The sequence below is a fragment of the Euprymna scolopes genome, chromosome 36, assembly GCF_053919585.1.
Source record: "Euprymna scolopes isolate OS-2025 chromosome 36, ASM5391958v1, whole genome shotgun sequence".
NCBI classification, from domain to species: domain Eukaryota; kingdom Metazoa; phylum Mollusca; class Cephalopoda; order Sepiida; family Sepiolidae; genus Euprymna; species Euprymna scolopes.
In genome coordinates this window covers 66273057-66285390 of record NC_136517.1, presented here as the reverse complement: position 1 = coordinate 66285390, position 12334 = coordinate 66273057, and the positions used below count along the sequence as shown (strand labels likewise).

General features: G+C 34.1%; 1 protein-coding gene across 15 annotated transcripts in view; it reads left to right on the top strand.

Moving 5' to 3' along the window:
- LOC145260561 (protein Daple-like) overlaps window positions 1-12334 on the top strand; it is a 322031-nt gene that overhangs the window by 290210 nt on the left and 19487 nt on the right. For 8 of the 15 annotated variants that reach the window (XR_013864328.1, XR_013864325.1, XR_013864323.1 and 5 more), the window contains 2 exons: window positions 7033-7172; window positions 9592-10876. Coding sequence is in view for 7 of the 15 variants with exons in the window: in XM_080118810.1 (XP_079974936.1) it covers window positions 7033-7172; window positions 9592-10731 (1280 nt within the window). In the remaining 8 variants the exon portion in view is untranslated. Of the gene's footprint in view, window positions 1-7032; window positions 7173-9591; window positions 11279-12334 lie in introns of those variants that run through there. The other 7 variants (XM_080118810.1, XM_080118812.1, XM_080118809.1 and 4 more) reach the window with 2 other exon arrangements.

The window sequence follows — 12334 nt, the reverse complement described above, 5'->3', positions numbered from 1 at the left end:
GGATTAATTGAACAGAGATTGTCACTAATTGTAAATTGGAATGTCCTTAAGAGAGCAAACATCTGTTCGTTTATAAATTCACCTTGCTACCCATGCCTTAATGAGAAACTATATATTACAACATTTAGGGAGAGGGATAAGCTCCTAAATAAAAAAAAAATATGAAAACTCTATCAATTGCAAACACTATAAAAAACACCTTTGTAACCTAAATTTAATCTGAAGATTTAAATAGTACTTGAATAGATAATGTATAACCTAATATACCATGTGCATACTCTCAATTCTTATTCTCTTCGTATGTTTGAATGACACTTATCTTCTGCTACCCATATACTTCATCTCTTTTACTTCATCCATGATTTGCCTATACTATCTACTCTTCTATACACACTTATATAACCATAAATAACTATATTTTTATTTCGGACTCCTTCATATTTGTCATGTATATGTATGCTACTGCTCTATCTTATATCTTACTATAAAAGTACCCATCATTGACTTTTTTTTTTACACAGTGGTCACCACTTATCAAGGCCCGGAAGCCACTCAGGGATAAGGGTTATTGCAAGTACATTACGTTAGTGTGGAGATTTGATGAAGTGTTTACTTAAGGGGGCGGTTCATTAGGAATTTGTTAACGTTGGACTTGAACACATCCAAGTTGTAGTCAGGTGGGAAGCAGGCAGACGGAACAGAGTTTCACAGGCGTGCAGTTCTAAGAAAGAAGCTTTGTTCATGGAATCCACGTTTTGATTTAGGCACAGATAAAGAGTGGGGGAGATTTTTGACAGTGGATTCAGCTAGACTGGTGTTTTTTGTGAAAGATTGGCGTTCAGATGAGCACCTGCCATGGAAATAACGATAAAACAAGGATAGGCTCGCAACGTCTCTTCTGTGGGAGAGAGGTTGCAGGGAAGAGAAAAGGGCATCCCCCACTAAGCCACAAAGTCTATTGTGTACTCTGTCAAGGCAGGATAGGCTGTTTTTAGCAGCAGATACAAATGATGTAAGGATGTGATTTGGAAGATCATTAATGTAGGTCAGGAAGAGAGTTGGGCCCAGGATTGACCCCTGAGGGACTCCAGCATTAATACTGCAGGCCTCTGATTTTTGTCCATCAACCACTACTCTTATGAGCCTATCAGAGAGAAATGATTTAATGATAGATAGAATATTTCCAGTTATACCGTAGCTGGAAATCTTGTGAAGTAGACCCTTATGACTGGGTTCAAAAACAGCCTGCCGAAAATGGACTCTGATTTATGAAAGTATGATAGGTTATGAAAAGGAAGGTTTGTAAAGAGATAGCTTCAAATTTAGGGGTATCAAAACCAAAGCAAAATATGATGAAAGTAAAAATTAAATAGATAAACGCCATAATTTATTATACCATACCTGTTCACACTGAAACACTTATCACAATATTCTGTGGATCTATATTATTTTTATCTGACTTTAGCTCCTCGTTCGATAACATGAATTTATCCATAAAGAGATTCATTATTGCTGTAGCTGTGCCATTTTAAATGAGTGTTTAGAGTTTGAAAAATCAGTGCTTGTGCATCTATGTTACGATGCTATTTTTAATAGTATTTTCAAATTAAATTTAATTTTTATGAATTTTTTGTTTATTAAATTCTTAGGTGAAAGTACAGAATAGTTACAACACAACCTCTAGGTGTATCAGAATTTTTGTAGGAATTTTTGACACCCCTAACACGAAACTGCGAATAAATAGATATTAAAAAAAAAAAATAGCTGATGAAGAAGTATTAAAATATATCAATCAAAAACTCGTGTATTTCATTAAAAGAATTTTTTTAAAATCAATGAAGCGGATTTTTTGTACTAGGGGAAGAACGTATAAGTGAATGTGCGTTTCTTTTTTAACTACGGAGGATGAAAAATACTAATTTTGGTTAACACACGCAATAAAAAGAGACATTATTTATGCCCTTGGATGAAACCATGCGGAAATTTTATAGCAAGCCCCACTCTCCCCAATGGTTTACTTTGACTTGCGCAACTGCTATTGCTCAAAGGCAGCATGCATGCCGCAGATTTAACCGACATAAGTCCAGTTCAAACAAACAGAAGTATATAGAGGCTAGAAGTAACGCTAAGAAAGAAATAGCGACAGCTAAGAGAGAATTTACTGAAACCACTAAAAAACGCATTGAAGCACAAAAATTAGGAAATCGTGACTTCTGGAAAATCTACAACAGTGTAGTAAATAATGGGCAATCAACAATTCCCCCACTAACCAACAATCACGAGGTTGTCTCCTCAGCAACCAACAAGGCTAACATGCTTGCCAGTCGGTTTGCCTCAAACTCCACACTGGACCCTTCCAACCACCTCCTGCCTGACTTTCCTTTGCGGACAGACGCCACGCTAGACGATCTAAAAATCACCCCTGCTCAGATGCATGCTGTCGTAAAAAACCTTGACACTTCAAAAGCATGTGGACCTGATCTCATCCCAACTGTGCTATTAAAAAAGTGCTCAGCCGAAGTAGCTCCAGTTCTCTCCAAACTCTATAACAAATGCCTTAATAAATCATGCTTTCCGGGCTGTTGGAAAACTGCTTCTGTGGTACTAGTATTCAAAAATTCTGGCGAAAGAACTGACCCATCAAATTATCGCCCCATTAGCCTCCTCCCACTTTTTGCCAAAATATTTGAGACCATAATTAACCATGCTCTAGTCCGGCACCTTACAGATGCTAAACAATATGGATTTAGACAAGCCTGTTCCACAGCTGACATCCTCACTGTAATCTCTGAATGTATATACCATTCACTGGACAAAGCGGGGGAGAGCAGAGCGGTAGCTCTAGATATATCTAAGGCTTTTGACAGGGTATGGCACAAGGGCCTCCTCAGGAAAATTAAATGATACGGTATCACTGGTAGAATACTTAGCATAATTGAAACCTTCTTAGACAAGAGAAAAATCCAGGTTGTCCTCGACGGTCGAACATCTAAACAGTGTGATATAAATGCGGGAGTGCCTCAGGGGTCTATTCTTGGACCTCTATTGTTCCTGATATTTATTAATGACCTCCCCAACAAAACTGCCTCTGAGATGGGTATATATGCTGATGACACTACACTCTATAACAGGCATGACAGGAAACAAATGAACACATATCTAAAGAAATGGCAAAAACACTAGAGGATGACCTCCAATCTGTAGTGGAATGGGGACATAAATGAATGGTCACATTCAATGCTGCCAAGACTAAACTGGTTTCCTTCAAAAATTACAAGAAACCTTCTCTGCCACCAAAAGCAATGGCCAATGACTCCCTGTCTGAGAGTACATCTTTCAAACTGCTTCCCTAACTGTACTGACATGCAGAAGTTCAAATATAACGTGAACCGACATCTTGCTGCCCAAATCCCAACATAGTGCCCCAGTAGTTGCTGCCCCTGATAGTAGCCCCCTACACCAAAGTGGCGATGTGCCTTGTTTGGGGTGTAAATGTAATAAAAAAAATAAATAAATAAAAGATGGCAGAAATTAATAACACAATACGCGATAAAACTACAAAGTGATCCAAACAACCCAACACACGAAAAAACCTTCAACCTACAATATACAAACTTTTATACCAACAAACCAAAAAACATACCTTCTTTCGGATATCGCATCAAAGAAAATATTAACTCAAATTAACGAAACCCCTAATAACATAGTCACACACACAGTAAGCAACAAACCACCATGGACTTTGAAAGATCCAAGCACTGATCTGACTCTTACTAAATACCAAAAAAACAATACCAACAACTTAATAAATAAAAGCCACTTCGGCGAACTCAAAGAAATATACACTGATGGAGCCAAAACAAAAAAAGGAATATGTGCGGCATGGACAGAACCATCTCCAAATAAGACTTCCCATCGACACATCAATATACACAGCAGAACTACAAGCAATCAAAATGGGACTTGAATTAAGAACGATAATAAGAAAAAATTCATTATATATACCGATTCTTTGTCATGCATCTTAGCTCTAAGAGGAGAAGAACTAGAGCATCCTTATATATTAGATATAATGAACAAATACAATGAAATTATTGAAAAAGGAAAAGAAATAATCTTAGCCTGGATACCAAGTCATGTTGGTATTCCAGGCAATGAAGAAATTGACAAATCGGCCAAAGAAGCCATTAGCAAAAATATAACAAACATCAAAATACCATACACATATTTCAGCAGAAAAATAAGGGAATATAACAAAAATAAATGGCAAACAGAATGGGACACATATACCCAAAACAAACTACACGAGCACCAACCCATAATAAAACACAAAAACAAAACAACAATAAAAGGACGAAGAGAAAATATCGTTCTTAACAGAATCAGAATCGAACATACCAAATTAACACACTCTTACCTAATCGAAGCAACAGAAAAACCAAAATGAACTTTCTGCGACAAACAGATGACAAAATATTAACAGAATGTCAAAAATATGAAACTATCAGAAATAAATATTATACAGTAAACGAAATTAAAGAATTGTTTCACAAAATCATCAAATACTTTTTTAAAAAATACAACTCTTCAAATCACTTTAAACCATAAAAACTAAAAAAATTTTAAAAATACATAACTCTGACAATAAGAAAAACAAAAAACAACAAAAACTATCTCAACTAAATACATAGCTTGGCATTAAATGACCCACAATGGTTGATATGCCGTGAAGTCCCACTAAACCAACCAACCTGCAAAATCTAAATGAATCCTAGACCAAGGTTGGTCCGGTTTTGCCCACGATCCGAATTGAGTCTAAGGAGCTTTCATAGCTAATGCGCATCCTCTACACTCCTTAATTTTTCCTTCTATATTCTTATCCATGTTTGGCCAATAAACGAAAGAGCACATAAGGCTTTTCATTCTTGATATGCCTGGATGTCCTACATGGAATTCCTTGAGCATTCTTTTCTGTAATGTCGCAGGAATTACGACCTTGTCGCTATATAACAGAATGTTATCGCAAATTGAATAAATTTCTTCATCTTGTTCGTTATTGTTGAGCCTTTCTTTCATGCGTATGATAAATTTGTCCACCTCTGCTTTACTCTTAATCTCATCAAGCGTTACTGGAAGTTCTCTTATTGTGTCATATGATGTATTTTTTACTTCAACTTCCGCTTGAATGGCTGCTATTACCATATCCTCCAATAGTTCTTAGGTATTAACCTCGATAACCCATCTGCATGACCAAATTTTTTAGATGGTACATACTCCATTTGAAAATTGTAATTCAGAAGTATGGTACCCCATCTTTAGAGTTTATTTGCCGTATGTTGTGGTAGTCCCTTTTTTGATCTGAAAATTGTTAATAATGGTGTTTGTAACAGAAATTGCCTACCATGCAGAAAATGAAGTTTCTTTACCACGAATATAATGCTTAGTGCCTCGTTTTCAATTTATGAATAGTTCTTTTCGGCTGGCAAAAGTGATCGGGATGAATGTGCTATGGGTTTCACTTATCCATCATCCATTTTGTGTAAAATGCATGCTCCTATGCCATAGGAGCTGGCGTCACTTGCAACTATAATCCCACGCTTGGGATTATAATGTGCCAGAAACAAGTCAGACGTTAAAGTCTCTTTAATTTCCCAAAATGCTTCTTCACACTCCAGACCCATTTGTTGTCTTTCCTTAACAGTTCATTTAAAGGCGACCTTAGTTCATGCATATTTGGCACAAATACATTGTAGTAATTTGCCAAACCTAAGAAACTTTGTAAAGACGCGATATTTTCTGGAGCAGGCATATTCTTTATTGCACTCAATCTATCTGAATCCAGCCTTCTTCCATGTTTATCGATGATTTGCCCCAAGTATTTTATTTTCTCCATGAAAAATTTACATTACTTTAAATCCATAATCCTAGATCCTTTTGAATACTTGGTTTACATGAGCTTTGTGTTGTTCTTTGCTAGCGCTTTTCATTAACACATCGTCCAGGTACCCTACTGCAAAATCCAACCCATTTAACATAATGTCCATAATTTGCTGAAAAATTGCAGAGGCGACTTTGACCCCAAAAGGAAGTCTGTTAAACTTGTACAATCCCTTATGGGTAAAGTACCATGTTTTTTAACAGGGGGAAAAACATAACCGTTTTTTTTTTTCTTTCTTTTGCTTATATACCTCAATCAAGTCGAGGTGCCACTTTGATGTAGGGGGCTACTATCTGAGACATAATTGCAGGGATACTATACAGGGAGTTGAGCAGTACACATTTTTTAGTATTAGTATCGAGTGGCCTTGCCATGAGCGAATAGTTAGATAGAAGGCGTTGGCAAATGAACAGCAATAAAAAATACCTCAATATGGAAAGATTTCTCCTCCATTGAGCAAGTACAGAAAAGATGCAGTGTAGTATAAGAGCAGTACGCGTATTTTTTTCGTGCATTTCCCCCCCACACACACACACAAAAAAAAAAAAAGTTGGCAGAAGATTGCATGGAAATCAAAGAACGTAATCTCCCCCTCACCCCCACTTCGGCATGGTAAGACCGGTTTTTGTAAAAAATGAAAGCATGGGCATGGGTGGGCTGGAAAAACCCGGTATTAACATGAGGATTTGGGCATGGTGGTGGGGGGGGGAGAAAATGAGTTGATGTTGCTTGGTTAGTTATACTACACTGTAAGAAAAAAATAATGATAGATATTTTTTGGAAAAAAAATGAATAGCCTTCATTGGAAGTGTCAGTACAGAAAAAGTTTGTAGCAGGAAAATATGCAAATAATGGAACCTGGGCATTCATTTCTGTTCTATTGATTTCCAAAAAATTTTTTTCACGAATCAAATGGTAAACATTAAAACACTGAAAATTTGATCAAACAATTTGCTGAATATTTTTTTTCGCTTTTAGTAAATCAATATAAAAAACTCAGATTTGCATGAAACTTATTTCTGATTAAATCTACTGAAAACTGAATTTAAAAAAAAGTCTGCAATGCAAAAACAATTTTTCTACTTTTTCAACAGGAAAAGTTCATGAAAATGATGACAACTTGAGGAGGCCACCTTTAACAAACATAGGGGGTAGGACGTCACCTGGCAGTGAACTCATTACATTGCAACAGTTTTTGCAAGAATCTGTTAGCCCTTCACCGCCATCATCGAGAGTGAGTTTTTATTCTATTTTTTGCTTTATCAGAAATTAGAAATATCTTTGATTATCAAGCACACATTTTATTTTCATTATGTGTTTAACTTTTTATTGGGAGCACATACATCTTTTCATAACATGAACAATGGTACAAAATTTATTTTGATAGTAGTCACTGAATTAGAAGTGTTGAAAATTTCTTAAAAATTTAATTATGAGGCAATCATGGGAGGCCGTATGCATACATATAAGTTACTTCCTTGTATGTGTTAGTGAGTACCTTCATAAAAAAAAAAAAAAAAAGGAAATATGTCAAATTTAAATGTAGAAACTTTTTGTCAATGAAGTCTGTGATATTTTAATTGTACAAATGTTTACAATTTTTGCCTTAAAAGGAAGATTTAAAAAAAAAAGAGACTGCAATGGTGCTGTGAAAAATACATATTTTAAATCATAAAATAAAAATAATTCATTCTTAAATATTTTTTTTTTTTTTTACAAGGTGGTCACCACTTATCAAGGCCCGGAAGCCACTCAGGGATATTTTTGTTTTATGAAATGAAAATCTATTTACAAAAATTATCAATTTTGTATCGTTGTTTTAATATATTTCATTTTTTTTTTTTTTTTTTTTTCAAATATATTGTGATTAGAACATTTCAACTATGAAGTCAAGAAAAAAATTAAAAACTCTCAAACTATACTGTCTTGTAGCATTTATATAAAATGGTCAATGGTTTTATTAAATCAAAGTTAATTTTCTTTAATAATTTTAAATCTTAAATTATCAATAAAAATAATTATTTGGGTCTCCAAAGAACGACCTGCAGGCAAGATCCAACCCACCAAAGTCTTTAATCCAACCCACAGAGCTCTTGTGGAAAATGTAAAAAAATATTGATGAAAAATTTTTTAGATGAAAATGTGTGAAAATAGTGTCACGATCTGAAAAAAAAGTTTAAAAGAATGAGGTTTTGGAATATCAGTTTCACTAAAAATCAAAAGTAATCAGCAAAACTGCATAAAACACATCCTCCTATATTTTGTTTTGTTGGGTTTTACAGCATGCCAACCCTTTGGGTTATTTTATGCTTATGGGTTCAGGGAGCTGTTGTATAAAGGGTTCTTTTTAAATTTTTTCATAAAGGCCAATTTTAATATATGAGAGTATGATGTGGGGATTGTTTTTATCGAATAACTCTTTAATATTTTTTTCTTTGTAGAATCGATTTCTTGCTGTTACAAAATCAGTGCATTCAATTAATGTGTTTTATTGTGTGTTTGACAAGGTATTACAGATGGATTGGCTTTCTTTTTTTGGGAGATATGAGTCGGTTAAATGTTTATGGCCTATTTTTATTCTTATTAGTTTGACTTCTTCACATATTAATGCAAGTAGATTGTTATGTAAACATAATTATTTAATCTACATAACATTTTGATATTTTAAATTATATTATTTATTTTTATATTCTATTATATATTCATCTTATATACATAAAAACATATTTTCATTTGCGTGACCTATTATGCATTAATTTATTCTAAAACCTAAACCGCTTGATCGATTCCCATACTAACTCAAGATTGTCTTTATGCATTTCCTTTAGGGGGAGGCTATATAGGGGCAATGTCTTTTTTGTTAATTCCAACCTTTAAGTGTTTTTAAAAAAACAAACTGAAAAAATTATTTTGGAAAATAGATCTTAAAATATCTATAGGTATGAAAGATAGTGTCATTAATTTTCTGGGTGTTACATTGGATTTGCTTAATAGAGCCTTATCATAAACCAAACTATAATTACATAATAACAATGCTTACCATTCACCTTCTGTTAAAAATCTATGACTAATAGAATTAAACTATCTTAGAATGAACAGCTGTTTAATAAAATTATTATGAGGCTCTGTTTCAAAATGAAAGTAGTTTTAATAATGAATTAAAGGAAACCAATAAAAACCAGGTACAACCAATATGATTGCATATTATATAATAGAGCTATGGGAAAGAAGAAAAAATAATAGAACCAGTAGCAATACAACTGAAACTGAATTACTCAATCAGAATCAATAGGAGATAGAATAAGCAGAAAAACTAAGAAATATGAGCTGATCTGCAATATAATCCACCATTTAGCAAGTACATTCTCTTGAATATTCAAAAAATTTCATGTCATATTTGTAGTCACCAAAATGCATTCACTAAACAGCATGGGATAATCTACTTATTTTCACATGTGATTCATCACATGTGAAAATAAAAAGCGATTTAAAAAAAAAAAAAAAATTGTCAAAAATATATGATGTTGAGTGCATCTGATAAAAGAAAGTTGGTGCCAAAAAAAATAAGATTATATAATTCAGCTCACATATTTAAATTTCTTTCTCTATAGTAACTTTGTGTTATTTATGTATTTATTTATTTTTTTTTTCAGAGGAAATCTTCTGACAAGAGAACAAATGAGATGTCCCATTCTTTACAAAATGAACAGCTGAAAAGAAGTAAAACTCCTGATGGTTTTAGACCAGTAAACCTGGCAACTGACCCTAACCTCCACCCCGGGTATAATCAGACTAATAGGACTCAATCTAACTCTCCACAACAACTAGTTGGACCTGAGGCAAGTGTTAAAAGTTACCAGGACTTGAATCTATCTAAAGTTTCTAGAATATCTTCTGGAAGTGGGGACAGCCTGACAGATGGTAAAATGGATGGTGCTGAGTCTCAATATTCTTCTGTTCAGTCGTCAACCTATCGTGAAAATATCTTGAAAACATCGACTCCCAAGACACGATTGCCTTACTATCAGGATAACACCTACACAAGAGACCACCTTTGTCAAGGGGATAGCCTTTATTCTGAACGCTCCTCTTCCCGAAATTCTATTGCTCATGAACAACCATACACACTGATCAGATCTGCTAAATCTGTTAGCCGACCGACTGCCCTTGGAGACATGTCTAACCGGATATCCACAATCAGTTCTGACCAATCGTATACATCGGCGTCATCTGAAAATTGGCACAACCTTCAAGACAAGTCGCAAATGCACACCAGTCAGTCGAGTTCAATTGAGCGACCCACATCGATGCACTTTAACACTCAGTATCCTCAGGGGTCATCACCTCGACCAATGGGATCAGCTTCTCCTTTCCCCCAAAAGTCACGAGCTGCTTATTCCCCAAACCTTTCCAAAAGTGATGTGTCTCTCAGCAAAATCAACTCTCAATCACCAGATAATTCCATTGCTGGTAGCCAGAACTTTACTGACTATCATGTGACCCATGTTGAGAAGCCTATATCTACAAGTAGTGTTTTAGAAATCCGTGATACTGATGAAAATTATTCTTATCGACCTCCCATAAAGGGACAGCCCCCAATTCCTCCTCCTAAACCCCTCAATAGGGATTCCAACAGTTATCTACCGAATACCAGCCTTGCCGCTTCTAATAGCAACACCACATCTCCTCAGGACGGGCATCGGATGCTCCCCACATCTTCAATGTTACAGTCTCAGGGTGGACATCCTCGAAACTCTCAGAACCTCCCCCCAGCCACCCAAATACAGGGATGAAGAATGCTCCAACAGCTAGAATTTCACCACAGACTAAGACGTCCATCAAACCACAGCCAGCTGCTGTCAATACCAACAGTAATAATAGTGGTGCCAGTAACAAGATTAATGATGACCCTAAGGACTCAAAAACCAATTCTGTGTGGTACGAGTATGGTTGTGTATAGACCAAGTCTTCTTCTTATTGCATTTATATCTATGCTCATATAACTATCATATAACTATTGCCATTTCTATTTTGCTGCTGAGGTTTTTGGATTCCTGTTTTTGTTTTGTTTTCATTGCATAATTTGTGACAATTGCTGTGTTCACTTGTTTTATGATACGAACATCATTTTTTGTCATTGTTGTCTTATTTTTTGTATTTTTTTTGTTTTCTTTTACTTCATATTTTAGCAATTTTTTTGTTGGTGTGTTTTTGTAAATTGCTTTTCAAACTAACATTTTCTTTTTTTTTTTTGTTTTTTTTTTTAAGAATAGTTTCAATAGATTTTTTTCTTTCACTTTAAAATAAAAATCATTTCATAGCATGAAAATTTCTAGGAAATTTTTGTTAGTTTTATTTGCAAAATGGATTCTCAGTGGCTTTTTAAATTATTCGTATTTATCCAACATGAATTTTAATGGAAATATATATAAGACTAGATCCATTTCTTTAAAAATCTTAGGTTTTTATTGCAATGAATGTTTTTCCCAGACATTTTGGTTTTAGTGGATTTTTTTCTTTAAAGTTGAAAAACAATTTGGGGTTATTCTCGGACTTCAAGAATGCTAAGGCAAAGTGTTCCAGATATTCAGTAATTTTATAAACATTTTCTATAATATATATATATGTGTGTCGTGATGTGTTGAAAAAAAATCAATAAAGTGCTCTATCACAATGTGAGAACTAAAATACAAATTATTTATATAAAAACTGTTACATATTTCAGAGACGTACCATGCTTTTCATTGCAATGGATCTGCCTTTTAAAAAATAGATCCATTGCATGGTACATCTCTGAAATATGTAACATAGTTTTATAAAAATAATCTTTGTATGTCTGTGTGTATGTGTGTGTGTGTGTATGTATATATTATATATATATATATATATATATATATATATATATGATTTAAAGATTATGAGGGTTTTTTGATGCATGAAAACGATGTTGCTTTTTGTATTTAATATTTTATTTTTTATATTTGAAGCGGACCTCCGCTCTTGGTCACAAAAATATCGAAATGAAAATGAAAGACATTGAAAAATCTGGAAATTTGTTGTGTGGACAACGTTCATTCCTAGCAACCATGTTTGAAAGAGTTCACATGAATTATGTTAGTCTTTTGTGGAAGAAAAATGTATTTTTTATTTATTGTTTATTTTTTAAAATGTTGCAATGTAATAGCATTTCATTCAAACGGCCAAAAAGAGACGCAATTGATTTCAATATGTATAATGAAATTGAAACAGTTGTTAAACGGTAAAAATAATGTAATTAATATCATGATGATACTAGAGCAAAGTATTAATAACAAAGGTGTTGGTTTTAAATAATGAAACTCTCCACAAAGGCAGAGTTAGAGACAATGTCGGCTTTTAATGGGGGGGGGGGGGAAT